The sequence below is a fragment of the Physella acuta genome, unplaced genomic scaffold, assembly GCF_028476545.2.
Source record: "Physella acuta isolate Inbredline_101_S28 unplaced genomic scaffold, ASM2847654v3 ptg000388l, whole genome shotgun sequence".
Taxonomy (NCBI): Eukaryota; Metazoa; Mollusca; class Gastropoda; family Physidae; genus Physella; species Physella acuta.
This window is the reverse complement of record NW_026731907.1, coordinates 201,576-220,514: the sequence shown is the minus strand read 5'-3', so window position 1 is coordinate 220,514 and position 18,939 is coordinate 201,576. Positions and strand designations below refer to the sequence as shown.

At 39.5% G+C, this 18,939-nt stretch overlaps 1 protein-coding gene across 1 annotated transcript; it reads left to right on the top strand.

Moving 5' to 3' along the window:
* The first annotated feature begins 2,159 nt into the window (after positions 1-2,159).
* On the top strand, positions 2,160-18,763 carry LOC131942116 (sodium/potassium-transporting ATPase subunit alpha-B-like). The gene is made up of 19 exons (XM_059301842.1): positions 2,160-2,191; positions 4,274-4,453; positions 5,609-5,812; positions 6,225-6,338; positions 6,929-7,063; positions 7,801-7,918; positions 8,808-9,076; positions 9,502-9,700; positions 9,905-10,016; positions 10,301-10,433; positions 11,229-11,415; positions 12,104-12,279; positions 12,800-12,936; positions 13,673-13,890; positions 14,372-14,723; positions 15,432-15,606; positions 16,385-16,515; positions 17,247-17,348; positions 18,163-18,763. The coding sequence occupies exons 1-19, from the start codon at positions 2,168-2,170 to the stop codon at positions 18,281-18,283; spliced, it is 3,087 nt and encodes a 1,028-aa protein (XP_059157825.1). The 5' UTR covers positions 2,160-2,167; the 3' UTR covers positions 18,284-18,763.
* Positions 18,764-18,939: the final 176 nt, after the last annotated feature.

Below are 18,939 nucleotides of genomic sequence, written 5' to 3'. Positions count from 1 at the left end.
TTATCTAAAGGTTAAGGAAGTCAGAAATTAGGGTTACGGCTTTTGTAGGAGTTTGATTAGGATTTGAGTTAGAAATAGGGTATGTTTGACAAGCTGAAAAATAGGCGTGCTGGGGTTTTTGTTAGAATTGTCATCTATACTTTACGGCTGTGGTATGACTTTAGTTAGCCTTTAATCTAGACATAGAGTAAACTTAACATTAGCAAGTTAGTATTTAGATTACTGCTATTTAGATTTCTAGCAGTAATCTAATCTAACACCTTTTTTTTAATATTGAAAAATAGACGCGTTAGAGTGTTAATCGTTATGATATTATGATTAGATAAAAAAAGTTTAGGCAAGTTAGAAATTCGTGTTACGGCTATGTTAGGACTTTGGTAAGATATAGGGTTAATTTTGACATTAATAAGTTTTTGAGTTTTTGACATTTAAAATTTAGTATTTAATTTACTAGCAGTAATCAGACACACTTTTTTGATTCAGAAAATACACGCGTAAGGGTATTTGCATGATTGTTGTAGGCATACAATATTTTGTGTTAGCGTTAAGGTAGGACTTTGTTTAGGCCTTGAGTTATGCATATGACTAATTTTGACATTATCACGTTGGTATGTAGTCGTAAAATAGGTTCTATTATTGTAGTATTGTCCGGCTTTAGTGTAAAACATACCATGAACATCGAATCTATTTCTAGCCAATTTCTCTAACCAGTGTCCAATAATGCGACCGTATTGACAGTTTCAAAACATGTGTATGGCTTCTTGTTGGCATACACTATTATGAGTAGTATTGATACTACTTTTGTCCAATAATAGACTCTTCGGAAAATAGGTGTGTTAGGTTGTTAGTAGTAGGCCTATTGTCATCTCCAAATCTCCATTTCAGGGTTAGGGCTAGTGCTATAGTAGAAGTTGGGTGGGGGGGGGGGTTATGATGTTGACATTTGCAAGGCATAATTGTATTTAGTTAACAACCAGTAACCTAACGCCCCTTTTTTAAGAAGATTCCATTCTTGTTGTATTATCGGACAATTTTTTAACACACCCCCGGGTAATTACAAATACAGTACACTTGAGACGCCCAATTGTAGGTAACACATTCAGAAGTTTCTCGTATTTCTCAAGTTAATTTTTTAAAGCGTTGAATCAAAATTAGTTACCTAGAAGCCTATACGGATACTACTTTTAAACTACTAAACCTCCTATGTGTCTATGAATGACTAGTTAGTAAGAACAACGAACGCCCCGGCGTACGAGAGCTAGTCTTCCACTATATACCCAGGCTGTGTTACTTTCAGACATTTTTTTTACAATGGGGGGGGGGGTACTTAACTTTCCGGGGGGTAGGACCTTGGTTAAAGTATGTATTTTAACATCCAATTTTTCCTCATTTCGACTGGGGGAGGGGGAATGTTTCAGATGCCCCACTCCCCCGGATGTTTCAGGTGCCCCCCCCCCCCCCCCCCCAGAAAAATGTCTGAAACGAATGATACATTGTTTTGTAATATTTATTGAATATTGTACGTTTTTTATTTTTGTTTTTAAATTATGTAAGCCTAAACGGTAATCAGCCGTGTTTTAATCTAAAAAAATGCCCCCCCCCCCAACCCAACTATCAAAATATCTCTGTACCCGTACGCATGCGCATTTACAGTCCTTTGATATTTTTAATTCAAACCGAACCGTGACATCCTTCAGATCCAAAATAGGTTAAATATGATCTCTACTTTCTAGAATCTTCTATAATAAAATTAGCCATCCGGCTGGGGTTTAGATACACTTTGCGCATGTCTTCCGCGCATGTAAACTCAATGTCAGTTTGGCGTATATATATAAACACCCCGACCAACTAGTGCAGAAATAGTGTTCACTCACTCAAAACACATGTAAACAATAGGGTAGTTACAAATCACTATGCAACATTCCAATTTCTTGAAACTTAAATAGTCGTGAGCTGTTCTCACGAAAACTCATTCACGATTTACTTTTCTAAAAACACAAACACTTTACTTTTGTAGACCCTATTTTGACTCGCTGCCCTGTAAACTAGAGAAGGATTTAAAAACAACCAAGTTGATTTCCAAAAGTTTACAAAACTACAGGAAAATTAACCAAAAGAAAGTTGTCTGAAATTTTGTTGAATTTTTTCCTTCACAGATAGGCGTAAGATGACAGGAGCTGAAATGGGACAGGTACGTGTTGACATGGTGTCTGTGGTGTCATGGTGTCTTGTGTTGTCATGGTGTCTTGTGTTGTCATGGTGTCTTGTGGTGTCTTGTGGTGTCATGGTGTCTTGTGTTGTCATGGTGTCTTGTGTTGTCATGGTGTCTTGTGTTGTCATGGTGTCTTGTGTTGTCATGGTGTCTTGTGTTGTCATGGTGTCTTGTGGTGTCTTGTGGTGTCATGGTGTCTTGTGTTGTCATGGTGTCTTGTGTTGTCATGGTGTCTTGTGTTGTCATGGTGTCTTGTGGTGTCGTGGTGTCTTGTGGTGTCGTGGTGGCTGTGGTGTCATGGTGGCTGTGTTTTCATGGTGTCTTGTGTTGTCATGGTGTCTTGTGTTGTCATGGTGTCTTGTGTTGTCATGGTGTCTTGTGGTGTCGTGGTGTCTTGTGGTGTCATGGTGGCTGTGGTGTCATGGTGTCTGTGGTGTCATGGTGTCAGTGTTGTCATGGTGTCTTGTGTTGTCATGGTGTCTTGTGTTGTCATGGTGTCTTGTGTTGTCATGGTGTCTTGTGGTGTCGTGGTGTCTTGTGGTGTCGTGGTGGCTGTGGTGTCATGGTGGCTGTGTTTTCATGGTGGCTGTGTTTTCATGGTGACTGTGGTATTGTCATGGTGTCTGTGGTGTCATGGTGTCTGTGGTGTCATGGTGACTGTGGTATTGTCATGGTGTCTGTGGTGTCATGGTGTCTGTGTTGTCATGGTGTCTGTTGTGGTGTCATGGTGTCTGTTGTGGTGTCATGGTGTCTGTGGTGTCTGCCTGTAATGGTGTCTGCCTGTAATGGTGTCTGCCTGTAATGGTGTCTGCCTGTAATGGTGTCTGCCTGTAATGGTGTCTGCCTGTAATGGTGTCTGCCTGTAATGGTGTCTGCCTGTAATGGTGTCTGCCTGTCAAGGTGTCTGCTTTTATTCAATTTGTTTCACGATTTTTTCTATGCAAACACATATTCGGCTACGTTTAAAAACGTCTTTTATATATTTTTTTCTATCAATCAACCCCCCCCCCTCGTGTATGTTGGGGAGGGGGGGGGGAGCTAGCAGTTATTGGTAGACCACAGCAGATTGTTTGAATGGTCTTTTATTTTTGCCATTGTTTTCTGTCTTCTGCTGTTTTAAGTAGTTCTGCAACGGGGTAGCCTTGTCCATTCCTTGACTTCCTCTATCAAATTTCTAATTCGTTTTCTATTTTCTTTACATTTCCTTAGTCAGTTTACAGTTTAGAAGAATAGTCTCACATGTTCATAATATACACTGTTGTAGAAGCAATACTACAATGATTTAGACACAGTAAATAATGTACAATTTAAACCTTTACTTCCTTGGTAGAGTCAGCTAACATCAACATTTTTGTCGTCAATAATCTCCCACCACTTTTTTTAACCTCTTATTTGATTAATAAATTTTAAGGTTCCTATTATCTCTCCTTTTTGTTTGCCGCCATTGATTTTTAATAAAAATCCGTGTAATACTTAATTTATAGTCACATTTTTCCGGTTTAAAAAATCTATCGAGTCGCTTAGATTTAAACTATTTTGAGCAAATTTGTGCTTTATAAGTTCTTTTCACAATACATAAGACTACCCACCTCCTCTTCTAAGTAATGCGCTGCAACTCTTCATTGTCAAGTTCAAAGATTAGTTTAAGTCTGTTATGTCCCTTAGAACAACATATATTAAGGGATGACAGTGCCGATATTTAAAGTATTGTGAAATGTTGATATATTGAAACTAGCAGATAAAAAACGTATCCTTTCGAATCTGACGGTCTATGGGTCAGGTAGAGTTCACCTGATTCGTATGAAGGGATAGTGTGGTCAGCACTATACCCATACGCCTTTACTTTCCCTAACTTGAGTCATGCACCCATTAGAGGTGACTGGACTCAGATACGTTCTACTGACACAAACACATGATTCGAACTCGAGACTTTCGGGTTAGCAGACGGATGCTCTACCATCCAACCATTCAGTCCCACAACACTTAAGAATTACATGACAAAATCTTACATATTTAACAACAGCCATTTACGAAAAACAAATGCTTTGTTTTTTTTTCCAGAAAAATGGGGCCGGTAAGACTTTCAGTCACGGGGTCACCCGTTCGGGAACGGAGAAGAAGAAGAAGAAGAAAGGTGGGGAGGAGATCAAGATGGACGGGCTGAAGAGGGAGCTGGACATGGACGAGCACAGGATTCCCATGGAGGAGCTGTTGGAGAGGCTGAAGGTGGACCCAAAGCTGGTAGGGACTGTTTGTATAAACGTGTGTGGGGGGAGGGGGGGGTGGGGTGTGTGTCTTGGTTTGTATGCTGGTAGGGACTGTTGTATAAACGTGTGTGGGGGGGGGGGGGAAGGGGGGAAGTGATATGGCTGAAGGTGGACCCAAAGCTGGTAGGGACTGGTGTATAAACTTGTGGGGGGGGGGGGGGAAGTGATATGGCTGAAGGTGGACCCAAAGCTGGTAGGGACTGGTGTATAAACTTTGGGGGGGGGGTGTCTTGGTTTGTATGCTGGTAGGGACTGTTGTATACTTTGGGGGTGGGGGGTGGGTGTGTGTGGGTGTCTTGGTTTGTATTAAAAGCTGGTAAGGACTGTTGTATAACTTTTGGCAAGATTGGCGGGGGGGGGGGGGAGGGAGTTCTGGAAATAAGGTGGATCCAAAGATGGTAGGGACCGTTGTATAAACCTTGGGTGTGGGAATTTCTTGGCTTATATTCAAAGCTGGTAGGTAAGGCTTTGACATCTTTGGGGTAGCGGAGAGTGTCTTGGCTTCCGGTGGATCCAAAGCTGATAGGGACTGTTGTATAACCTCGGGAAGTTGGAGGGGGGGGGGGGGTGAGAGTGAGGGGAAAATTGGATAGTGCACTATTCTCTACACTGAGGCGTTTGCTCGAAGTAGCACGCCACACGTTACTTTCCAATGAAGGATACAGTTGTAGGTATCCCAAAGACTTAGTTTCAGGATACGTTCAGATGATGGGATAGTTATAGTTTCTTCCAGGCAACTCTTCGGGGGGGGGGGGGGGGGCTCTGAAGAAAGTCTTATACTTTTAACAGTGTCAGCCCCTCCCCCCGGAAAATGTTGACCGCCCCCCCCCAACCCCTAAAATATCAAGTGTCCCCCCCGGAGAAAAACGTCTGGAAGAAACATTGGATAGTTATGTTTGGGTTGGTAACAGTCTCGGGATAATTCAAGAGTTTATTTCAGGTATTTCTTCAACACTTAACCCCCCCCCCCCCCCCCAACGCCCTCGGAAGTGTCTAGAAAATTCTGTTAAAAAGAAACCTTTCGGTATATTTATGTTGATTTTAAAATGTCCTAGGGACTTAATAAAATCGAAACAAAATCTCGAGATATTTATACTTTTATTCCATCCCCCCCTCCCCCCAACCCTAGGGCCACACCCAGGATAAAGCCAAAGAACTTCTGGAGAGGGATGGACCCAACGCCTTGACCCCGCCCAAGACGCAATCTGAACTCGTTAAGTTCGCCAAAACCATGCTGGGCGGATTCGCCACACTGTTGTGGATCGGCGCCATCTTGTGCTTCATCGCCTACGCCATACAGGCGAGTCAGAATGAAGACCCACCCTCAGACAATGTGAGAATTTTTTTTTTTTAATTTTAATAATGTTAGTTAGAAATTTAGTTTTAATTCTAATACCATTTCATTATATTTTGGCGACGTAAAGATATTGGGTTAATGGATTCAATTTTTGTTTTTTCTTCTTACCACCCTTACATACTATTTTGTTTCGTTAAGATAATGGGTTAGCGGATTTTTAATACTTAATGCTAGTCTGAACATTCGTTTTTTTTACAAATAATGTCCTTTAATTATATTTCATGACGTAGAAGTATTAGGTTTAATTAGAAGTGGAGTTTAAAACAGGTTACATTAAAGCTAGTCTCAAATTTTTGTATTTGTTTCGAATGGTCTTCCATACTTTTTTTCCCACCCATATTACGATATTAGGTGAGCACATACTCACGTGGTGTGTTTCTATTTTCAGTTATACCTGGGCATTGTCCTGACCGGTGTTGTCATGGTGACCGGATGCTTCTCATACTTCCAGGAGGCCAAGAGCACGCGCATCATGGACTCGTTCAAAAACATGGTGCCACAGGTAGGCTGGTTAAAAGTATCTTTTTCCTGTGGCCTTACTAGGTCGTGTGTCATCCGGTGCGAAAACGGAGGGTTTAACCGTACCCGCTCAAAACTTAAAAAAAAAATAATTCGGTTTTTGTGTCACCCCCTCCCCCTAATTTTATAATTTTTTTTAACTGAATAAGAAATTTTGTCAGTAGATTTTATATTTTGATTTGACATCATCCCTTTCGAGGCCCCCCCCCCCCTAGTTAAATTTTTCTCTATTTTATTGCTCAAGAAAAACATACTTTTTATGTCTTATAATATAGTAAGTAAAGTTCCCCCTTTCAAACCTGACGGTCTATGGGGCAAGTGAAATAGAGTTCACATGTTTCTGTGACCTCGGCATATGAAGAGATAGTGTGGTCAGCACTATGCACGCCTCTACTTTCCCTAACATTAGTTAGGTACCCATCAGAGTTGGCTGGACTCAGGGACGGTCTACTGACTTGAAACCAGATTCGAACTCGAAACTTAGCAGTCCAGCTCCCTACCGTTAGACCACTCCGCCCCCTTATATTGAATTACATATTTAATTTTTTTTTACACTTCTTTTTTTTCTCCCAGCATGCATTGGTAGTCAGGGGAGGGGAGAAGCTGACAGTCTTGGCTGAGCAGTTGGTGGTCGGCGACGTTGTGGAGGTGAAGTTCGGGGATCGAATCCCTGCCGATATCAGGGTCATATCATCCCACGGTTTTAAAGTGAGTTAAATGTTTGGTCAAATAAATGTATCACTTTTATTAAAGTGAGTAAAAATTTCGGTCAAATGTATCACTTTTATTAAAGTGAGTTAAAATTTTGGTCAAATGTATCACTTTTATTAAAGTGAGTTAAAAGTTTGGTCAAATGTATCACTTTTATTAAAGTGAGTTAAAATTTTGGTCAAATGTATCACTTTTATTAAAGTGAGTTAAAATTTCGGTCAAATGTATCACTTTTATTAAAGTGAGTTAAAATTTTGGTCAAATGTATCACTTATATTAAAGTGAGTTAAAATTTTGGTCAAATGTATCACTTTTATTAAAGTGAGTTAAAATTTTGGTCAAATGTATCACTTTTATTAAAGTGAGTTAAAATTTTGGTCAAATGTATCACTTTTATTAAAGTGAGTTAAAATTTTGGTCAAATGTATGTATCACTCTTATTAAAGAGAGTTAAAATTTGGTCAACTAAATGTATCACCCATTTTAAAGAGTTAAATGTTTAGTCGGATTTTAAAGATTAATTTAAAAAACCCACAAAAAACGGGTGTTAGAAATTCGATGATTTATACACGTGGAAAAAAACCATGAAAATTTTAATTTACTTTTACAAAAATATTTGAACAATGCACATTAATTCGATCTAATATAGTTACTTTTGTAGATTGGTCTAGATTGTAAAATTAAAAAGAACTTTTAAAAATAAAAATTTAGTAAAAGATAACTCTCTGTTGCAGGTAGATAACTCATCATTGACTGGAGAATCTGAACCACAGTCTAGGAGCGCGGAGTTCACACATGACAACCCACTCGAGACTAAAAATTTGGCATTCTTCTCAACCAATGCCGTTGAAGGTAAAGAATTGTTATATTTTTACTAGTCAAATCACATTTACCTTACGGCTAATGGTTATTGTTTTGTTGCCCAGAAAAAGCGGCTGTGATGGCAATGCATTGTCCATCTGTTTATAATTTCCGTTAATGCTTCAGGTGGTACTCTGTTTTTGCCTCTTGGTTATGCCTAATTTATGCCTCTAATTTATGCCTCTAATTTATGCCTCTAATTTATGCCTCTAGGTTATGCCTCTAGGTTATGCCTCTAGGTTATGCCTCTAGGTTATGCCTCTTTGTCATGCCTCTTTGTCATGCCTCTTTGTCATGCCTCTTTGTCATGCCTCTTTGTCGTGCCTCTTTTTTTCTCCTTATCTGGCATACTAAAAGCTCGTCTCTCAATGTTAAGTAAAAGCAACAAAACTAATGCCATGCCCCCCCCCCCCCTTGTCAAGGCCAACCCACATGAGTACACTCAAAATTTAGCCTGTGATTTTACGGGTACATTTTAGTTAGAGGCATGTAAAGGAGAAAATTCCAGAATTTTATAAATTATTATTGGTACCTACGTTTTCCAAATATTTTCAATTACAACTAATGTAAGTAAAAAGTAAAGTTCCCTTTCAAACCTGACGGTCTATAGGGCAAGTGAAGTAGAGTTCACTTGTTTCTGTGACCTCGGCATATGAAGAGATAGTGTGGTCAGCACTATGCCCAGCCGCCTTTACTTTCCCTAACGTGAGTTAGGTACCCATCAGAGTTGGGTGGACTCAGGGGACGGTCTACTGACTTGAACCCGGATTCTAACTCGATACTAACGGGTTAACACTCCAGCTCACTATCGCTAGACCACTCCGTCCCCTACAACTAATGTAATCTGTAACATTAATTCTAAGACAACTTTCCTCTCTAGGTACGGCTACTGGTATTGTAATCCGGACCGGAGACGACTCCGTCATGGGCCGTATTGCCAACTTGGCCTCTGGACTGGAAGCGGGTCGCACCCCCATCGCCAACGAGCTGGCACATTTCGTCCACATCATCACCGGCGTGGCCATCATCTCCGGCGTCATCTTCTTCATCATCTGTTTCTTCTTCGGCTACTACTGGCTGGACGCGGTCATCTTCTTGATTGGTATCATTGTGGCGAACGTTCCGGAGGGGCTACTGGTCACTGTTACGGTAATTCCCTATTTTTGATTCCTACAAAAATACTCAGCGTTAAAGGTTGTTTTTAAATGACATCAGACATTTATCCTGTAGTTTATACCCCACCCCTTGTCTTCAAAAAAAAAAAAAATCTCCTCCTGAAAACTAAATGACACAACTAAATCAGCACCACTTTATAAATAATTCTAAACAAAGGTGTACAGTTTTCAATAGTTTTCATAACAGCAGCAATTTTTATAAGGCTGCATATGCTACGTGGTGTTTCCAGGACTATCTCCTTCCCGACTTAGCGCATCTTCCCCAAGTTCGAATCCCCCTTCCCATAAGTGTGACGTCATTTATAAACGACCATTAAACTACTCCTGATAGAGAATAAATCTTAAGTCAAACAAGTTTTTTGGTCAAGTCTCTGACGTGTCACAATCTATACCTACAAGGTTTGTCTGACACTGACCGCCAAACGCATGGCCAAGAAAAATTGTCTGGTCAAGAACTTGGAAGCTGTAGAAACTCTGGGATCCACCTCAACCATCTGCTCTGACAAGACCGGAACCTTGACCCAGAACCGTATGACGGTTGCCCACATGTGGTTTGATGGCCAGATTTTTGAAGCCGATACAAGAGACGATCAGACCAGTATGTTTTTCAAAAAAAAAAAATTACTTTTTTTTCACATGATTAATTTTTTTTTCAGCCTAATTTTTAAAAATAATTTTCTTCCAGAATTTTTCTGATGAAACTGACAAGAAAAGTCTGACAATCTAAGCAGAGTCTTTTATTGCCAGATTTTAAATTACGAATATTGTTTCGTAACTTTTCGATTTTTTCTTTCTTTTCCAGTTACAACTTTTAGCTCGGAGGAACCAACATGGAAGGCGCTGTCACGTGTTGCTATGCTGTGCAATAGGGCAGAGTTCAAAGGTGGCCAGGACAATGTATCGGTTCTCAAAAGGTAAAATTGCCAAACCAGTCCTGCCAAATTGAAGTAACATTTTGCTGACAATATATATTTGTGATTGATTTAAAAGATAGTTAATCGTTACAAAGATTATATTCGTAATATATATTTTTTATAATTTCTTATAGAATTAGAATTAGGCAGAGGATTCATTTTCAAATTAATCCATAGGTTAGGGTTACAAGATTGTAATAATGTATACTAAATTAAGCATGTCTAAGGAAAACCCCACCTTGACACTTGTTTCACAAACATTTTGTAAATTGTTGTTTTTACAGAGAATGTAATGGCGATGCATCAGAGTCAGCCATCTTGAAATGCACAGAGCTTGCTATTGGGAACGTAATCGACTACCGTAACCGTAATAAAAAAATTGTGGAGATCCCTTTCAACTCCACCAACAAGTTTCAGGCAAGATTTTTATTTCTAGTTATTTAATAACTACGAGCCGACCCGCTGCGTATCATACGCCGCTATTTAGTTGTTTTTTTCTACTTTTCAGTAATTTATAATTTGTGAATTCGACAGTACCAATGCTGCCATTGAAAATATTTGCTTAAAAACACTACCCCCCCCCTTCCACGTGAAAGCAGCCTCCTCTTAGGTTACCTCCTCTAAGTTTAAAATCGTTTCAAACTAAATTATCTGCCCCTAATAGCCGTCACCAAACCCGTCTCTGTGATTGTAAAATGTAAACAGAGTGAACACCGCTCACCAGATCATGTGGGGGTGGGGTGGGGGTGGTAGTGATAGTGATAGAGAGGAAGAGAGGGGACTGCAAAGGCGCGCTTGCAGCTTGTTTTCTAACTGATCCCAGAAGAGAATTATATATATAGATACTTTTTTATTTTTAATTTAAAATATTTTTTTTACAGTTTTCATTCTTCCCTCCCATATTATGAAGGATTAAGATAAATTATAACCGAAAACAAAAACTGTAAAAACATTCTTACCTCCTATATCATGAAGGATTAAGATAAATTATAACCGAAAACAAAAACTGTAAACATTTTTCCCTCCCATATCATGAAGGATTAAAGATAAATTATGACCAAAAACCAAAAACTGTAAAACATTCTTACCTCCCATATCATGAAGGATTAAGATAAATTATGACCGAAAACCAAAAATTGTAAAATTATTCTTACCTCCCATATCATGAAAGATTAAAATAAATTATAACCGAAAACTAATTAAATTTTACAGGTATCGATTCACCAACTGGAAAACTCCACGCAGTACCTGCTGGTGATGAAAGGAGCGCCAGAACGGATATTGGAGTGCTGCTCCACTATATTACTGCACGGGGAGGAATACGAGTTGACCGATAACTATAGGGACGCCTTCAACACAGCGTACATGGATCTTGGAGGTCTGGGTGAAAGAGTACTAGGTAGGTTGAAAAGCGAACTTCTTCTTCTTTGTTCTTATTTTAATTTTGGAAGAGATTCCCTCCAACACAATTAAGCGTTACGTGTCAACTGTTTATGCGCCATTTAGGCCGTTGACTCCGGTTACAGCCTGCTTTTCTTTTTGGATTTGATTCCATAGCCTTTGTCCAAACAAGTACAAACTACAAGACAGCAGTTGTTTAATTTTGGAGTTGTCTCTCCTAGAAGAGTGGCTGTCCCCAGCTAACGAGCCTCATCTGTCCGAGGGTTTGAACTCAAAGACTTTCGGTTTAGCATCCATGATCTTTACCGACTCGAACAATTTTAGTTTCAATTAAACATTAAATTGCCCAGACATTGGATGAGATTATCCCAAAATGTACAATAACTTATAACTGTTTTTTGTCATACAAATCAGATTAAGTTATACTTCCTTTGGGCGTAATTAGTCTAAAATGTAATCAGAAGTATTTAAAACAGTTCAATCATAATCTATAAGTCCAATCAAAGCAAATTCTACTTAAACAATAATCTAATGTTATTAACACTATATGTATAAACTCCTAATTGTTCAACCATTGGAAGTAAATAACCCAATATAAAATCAAATGAATAATTAGATGAAAATAGCCAAAAGAACGCAACATACTGTGTATTTTTTGTCTTATCCTCAACTTTGTGTTTCCCCAGGTTTCTGTGATTACCTACTGCCCACAGACGTGTTCCCACCAAATTATCAATTCGACACGGAAAATTTGAATTTCCCAGTGGCAGGCCTGCGGTTTGTCGGCCTCATGTCTATGATAGACCCACCTCGGTCTGCAGTACCAGGGGCGGTTCTCAAATGTAGAAATGCTGGCATCAAGGTGAGATCTGATGAGCAAGCTTCTTGGGTCTTTTGTTCTAACTTTCAATGGAGCACTACGCTTCTTATGTTGAATCTGTTCACACGGTGTTTTTAAGAATATTTTCTCAGGTGGGTTGGGTGGACGTACACCGGGGTGGTGTCTCCCAATCCCCCTAAGATATGCATGAAAGAAACCCTGTTTATATATCTTTATCTGAAGTCATGATTCCTGCTTTATCATTCCATTGCTGTTTTAGACACCTTTAGTCCGTTATATTATGTCCTGAAATTGTTTTTCTCCTGGAATTCTCTTGGAATTTCAGGTTCACTTTAGTGCAGGGACCCTGAATTCTTAAGACTTCTAAGTTTCTGCCTTGTGTCTAATGATGCTGTAAAATATTTTAAGTTTTGTTTTTGTTTTTACCCACGAATCCTTTTTTAGAGCTATTTATGAATACCCGTGACTTAAGTATTCGAAGGTACTTTGTGTGCACTAAATAGTAAACAATTGTTCTAGTTAACCGCCATGTTGTTTACAGGTGATCATGGTAACAGGAGATCATCCAATCACTGCCCGAGCCATAGCTGTAGGTGTTGGTATCATCTCACCAGAGAGTAAAACAGTGGAGGATATTGCAGCAGAGAGGGGGATACCTGTGGAGGAGGTTGACCCCAGGTAAGGAGAGGATATCTTGTTATCTTGTGTATATGTTACGCAATATTGGCCAATGCGCGCATTGGCCGGCCAATACGTGCTTTATCCGACTTCGGGCTTTGACCGTAACATATATAACTTTACTGCTATTTAGTAAAGTAATGTTTTGGGGAAATGAAAACCTGTAGTCTAGAAGATAGGTAAATTAAAATGACGATAGTAGTCATAAACTATGGGATGGTTTTGGAAATTGGTAGTGTATACTTGTTAATCTAAAGATCTCAGAATTTGTTTTCTGAACTTGAAGACCTTAAGACATCGTTGTCATTGGCGCCTGAATATATTGCTGACTAGACATTCCTGGGGTCACAGAACCAAATGAAATATCCAATGATCTAGGCTAATACAAGTTGTAGTGTACTAATTTATGAATTTATGATAAATAACCAGTGCTTCTTCGAGAATTTTTTCTCCGGTGGGGGGGGGGGGCTCTTTGAAATTTTTGGTTGTCCGGACTTACGGGGGGGGGGGGGGGGGGGGCGGACACTGTTAAAAGTATATATTTTCTATATAAATTCCATTTTGTTTGGGGGGGGGGGTAGACTTTCAACGGGGGGCTCACTCCCCCCCCCCCCAAGAGATGCCTGGATGAAAATCTGTAAATAACTTGTGAAACAACATGTTTACTATTATTTTAAAATGAAATAGTTAAAATTCCCATCGGTTGGGTTATATACGTATGTTATATCATCAACAGAGAGGCCAAGGCCGCCGTCATACACGGTGGGGATCTGAGGGAAATGACCCCAGCCCAGATAGATGCCGTCCTGAGGAACCATACAGAGATTGTGTTTGCCCGAACCTCACCACAACAGAAACTTATCATCGTAGAGGGCTGCCAGAGACAGGGTCAAATTGTGGCTGTTACTGGTGATGGTGTCAATGACTCACCCGCTCTCAAACAGGCTGATATCGGTATGTAAATAATAACTTAATTTTTTTCATTGAAATGGCTAGAGATAATCACGTAAACCTGACTGGCCACTACATGGTGGATAGTCAAGGCGTTCCGTCTATTCCCTAAGTGCAAATCATGCATTTTATACACTGAATGTAGTTATGAACACATTTAGAAAGACATATAACGAAACCTAAAGTAAAGGTTTTGGGACATATTTGTATATAAATTGGTGTAAAGAATGTCAGCAAAAAAACTAACGATTTTGCCCTGTAGCCCAACCTTAAACTATATTAGCTAGGAAAAACTAACTTTACTTACAATTAAGCAGTGTTGAAAAGAAAGCAGTCTTAATACACTAATTAACTTGCAGTGTTATCAGGCCTTCCACAATACATACTAGATTCAGAAATGCGTAACATCTGCTGCTTAACTTATGATCATATTTAAAGTCTCGAATAAATTCTATCTAAACAATTGCAATTTTTTAATGATCAGGAATTGCGATGGGTATTGCTGGCAGTGATGTGAGCAAACAAGCAGCAGACATGATTTTACTTGACGACAACTTTGCTTCCATTGTGACTGGTGTTGAGGAGGGTAGACTGATCTTCGACAACTTGAAGAAAACCATCGCCTACTCCTTGACCACCAACATTCCAGAGCTTGTTCCGTTCGTCATCTTTCTGTTGGCGGATATTCCATTGGCGCTTGGAACCATTGCCATGTTGTTTATTAATTTGGGAACGGATATGGTGCCAGCTATCTCGTTAGCTTATGAAGAGGTGGAGCTGGACATTATGAAGCGGGCACCGAGAGACCCAGTCAAAGACAAACTGGTGAATGACAGGTAACGTACAAACATGATACTTTCATTTTATCTCTTCGTCGCACTAGTTGTTTTACGTTTAACCCTCGCCATTCCGGCTAGGCGTTGCTCTGGTTTTTCAGCGGTGTGTTTACACATTTGGTATCCGATTTAGTTCACTTATTGTAGAAAATGGTGGTCGAATGATAGAGCGCTTTACAGCTAGCCTGAATGTTTCAAGTTCAGATCTCGATCCGGACTTGGGACTAGATGGCGTCTCGGAGTCCACTCAGATCAGATGGGTACTTGACTCACGTTATGGAAAGATAATGCGGCTAGGCATAGTGCTGACCACACTTTCTCTACATATGCCGAGGTGAAGTAACATATGAACTCTACTTCATTTGCCAAATGGATGGTTGAGTCTGAAAAGGGAAGATTACTTAGTTAACTAGTTAACATTAAATATAACATTAACATTGAAGTATTTGGTACTGTCAAGAACAGTGTTATGGATGAATTATTTGATCTGTAAAATCATGTAAAGAAACTCCAGAAAGCGTTTTATCGAAGTGCTGACTCGGCATTAATTATATTAGTGTTCACCCGAATCAAATATTTATGAAAATAAAAATCTATCAGATCTGTTATTTTTTTTTACCTATATAACACAACCGAAGTTAAAATATAACAATACAACATTCATTTTTAGCTAACGTAACGTGATGTACGTTTTTCTGCTCCTGCTAGGTTGGTCTGTGCGTCCTATGCTCAAATCGGGTTAATGGAAGCAGCGGCCGGATTCTTCACATATTTTATCGTGATGGCCGAGCACGGTTTCTGGATGTGGACTCTGGTCGGCATCCGCGCCAGGTGGGATAGCCCAGGTGTCAACGACATCAAGGATTCATACGGACAAGAATGGGTACATACAATCTTCTTTTTACCCCATGTATTGCAAGCATTGTGAGCAATGTTTCCTCAAAGTGGGAAATCTAGTTTGCAACGTGTATTTTGTGTGCGAGGTGTTTTTATCCTGTACAAGGATATATTTATTTTACAAAATGACTGCGCGGCAGCTCAAAACTACTGCGCGGCCGCGCAACCGCGCAGCTTAGAGGGAACTGAATGTCAGTCATTAGTTACGGTCGCATTCACAGGAAAGACATAGTTTCTATGTCAATGCTGGTGAAAGAGTTTCGTTGGCATCACAATTCCATTCTCTGTGCTTTCTCTGGCATTAAATTGTCTCGAACAGAGTTTCTTCCAGGCATCTCTTCGGGGGGACTCCGCCACCCCGAAGGAAGTCTACCGCCCCGCCCCCCCCTAACGAAATGACGTTTATATAGAAAACATATACTTTTACCAGTGTCCGCCCCCCCCCCCCCCGAAAATATTGACCGCCCCCCCTCCCCGAGAATATCAAGTGCCGCCCCCCACCCCCCCCCCCCAGGAGAAAAAAGTCTGGAAGAAACACTGGTCTCGAATTTCTAAGAAATATTTACACCAGCTGGATCCCGAACTTTAGAATTTAGTATTTCATTTTTTTCAGTATTTTAAATTTACTTGTGAATTAATTACGATCTTAAATTTTCATCTCGTGTGTTTTAAGATGTATAAATGCATTGGTTAACTTCACTATACCTTCCGAGTACAGGCGTATTACCTTACTTATTGTTTGTTGAAACATGTTTTCGTTCCAGACTTACTACCAACGCAAGCAGCTGGAGTTTACTTGCTACTCCGCTTACTTCGTGACGTGCGTCATAGTCCAGTGGGCGGACCTTGTTATCAGGAAAACGAGGCGTCTTTCAATTTTCCAACATGGCATGAAGTAAGTCACTTCATTCCGTTTTTTTTTTTTTAAAACTTTTGACATTGGAGAGATACTTTTAAACGACTTTTATACTGTTTTGATACTTTCAAAAACTCTGGTAAAAGTGCCGCAACCATGTTTGTTGATAATGTTACATCATCAACTAACATTGTCACATTATCAACCGTAATCCTATCACAAGCCTTACACTGACCCCCACCTAAACCTAATTCCTGACCTGTCCCTGATATTATCCCTGACACTTACCAAATGCTGATCAGCTTAATCTCAATGTGGCCTGAGTATCTTTCAGGCATCCCCCCCCCCCTGAGAGCACGTCCATCGCCCCCCAAGAAATAGTTTATATATAATCTATATCCATTATCCACTACCAACCCCTTCCCACACAATAAATGAAACCATGAATATGGTACTATATTGTCCTAACTGCTTATTTATAATTTTGCAAGACTTGGTGCATTTGCATATCTTTTTACTATTAAACATAACGCTCTCAAAAATTTAAAACACAATTTTAATGTTCTAAAATGACCTATTTGGCTTGATGGAAACTGTACTCCATTGAACGGCAAGACGTCATTATAAAAAAAAAATGCTTTAAAGTGTCAAATAGCAGGCTCAAGTCTTCATTTACCTATAAGAGAAACAATACTACGGTTAAAAAAAATTAATAGCATCGTAAATAGTTTTCTAATAAAAAAACCAACTAAATATTATTTAAATTTCAGAAACCACTACTTGAATTTCGGTTTAGTTTTTGAAACTGCTTTGGCTGCTTTCTTATGCTATTGTCCTGGTTTGAACCAAGCCCTACGTTTTCAACCTTTGAGGTAGGAGAACTGTGGATTGTTTGTTACACAATTAACTATAGCTACTCGAGTGTTTGGGGTCGAATGGTAGAGCGTTGGACTGTTATATCTAATTCAGTGTGTGTGGCCGAGTCTGTTCGAGGCCGCTGAGTCCATCTGACTGATTTTTTATCAAAAGTAAAGGCGGAAGGACTTAGTGCGGACCACACTATCTCTTTATATGCCGAGGTCACTGAAACAGGTGGACTCTACGCCACCTACACCATGGACCGTCAGGATCGAAATGGTACTTTACTTCAGAGTGTGGGTGACATGCAATCTCCCTCTAGGGGGGGGGGGGGGGGGGGGCGGGAAGCTAGTGTGCAAAATGTATTTTCTGTGCGCGCTGTTTTAAAAGTCTTATACAAGGATATGCTTATTTTACAAAATCACTGCGCGGCAGCTCAAAACTACTGCGCGGCCGCGCAACCGCGCAGCTTAGAGGGAACATTGGTGACATGGGTGGAACCACCTGAGCACACCCTGCACAGGTGGGGTGGGCAAATAACTGAGTATTGTCTCTGCTAATGCCAAATTCATAAACGCGCATTATCCCCACTTCTTCTGTCACATCTCTGATCTGAAAGTGTACTAATTTAAAAAAAAAAAAAGGATGAAAAGCCAATGTTATTGTGACGTATGCATCTATTTTTAGATTCCCATGGTTGTGTGGTCACCTCTACTGTATGGCTATTTGTTTATGACGTATGCATCTATTTTTAGGTTCACATGGTGGTTGTATGGTGCCCCCTACTGTTTGGCTATATTTGTTTATGACGTATGCATCTATTTTTAGGTTCACCTGGTGGCTGTGTGGTATCCCTTACTGTCTCGCCATCTTTGTTTACGATGAGATGAGGCGCTTTTTCTTGAGGAGGACCCCTGGAGGCTTCGTGGAGAGGGAGCTGTACTTTTAGTGCAATATCAACAGTGATATCAACATGGCGGTATCAACACTTGTAATTTCAACACTTTTGATATCAACATATCGATATTCACATCAGTGATATCATATTTAGCAATGGCATCAATCATAAAACGAATTTTTAAAAATTGTTTACCTGCTGTGTTTTTGTCAGCTAGGATGGTAATAGGAAGTGGCTGATGTGATCATGTGATACACATGCTTTTTATTCTAGTATCATTGACCTTTTTATTTCGATATTAAATTTTTTTTTTTTTTGATTGAACGAGCTTTTTTTTTTATTTACGAGGAGTTTAAGGGGAGGTAAATGTATCATTTAAAGTGAGTTTTATCCCTTTGAAATTTTATGTGAATTGAATTTTAATCTAAATTTTATTTTAATTAGTGATTGTTGAGTTATTTTATGTAATGCATTTGTCAGTTTATGATAAAAAAACACAATAGAAAGTAGTTTTTTACTTTGCATTTAAATAAAATGTTTTAAAATATGTTTGTAAATAAAATTGAATAAAATAAAATAAATAAAAGACTTAGGCATTTTCATTTAAAGCTTGGTGTATTGATATTCCTTTTCATGGGCAGTTGAAGTACAGTTCATCTTTTTTTTTGAACTTGGTATTAAGTGATTAAGATTTCCCCGAGATTCAT

Coding starts and splice junctions, on each gene's coding strand:
- LOC131942116 (XM_059301842.1), top strand. CDS start 2,168: ATGACAGGAGCTGAAATGGGACAG. Junction 9,077..9,501: donor GGCTACTGGTCACTGTTACG/GTAATTCCCTAT, acceptor TATACCTACAAG/GTTTGTCTGACACTGACCGC. Junction 14,724..15,431: donor GACAAACTGGTGAATGACAG/GTAACGTACAAA, acceptor TGCTCCTGCTAG/GTTGGTCTGTGCGTCCTATG.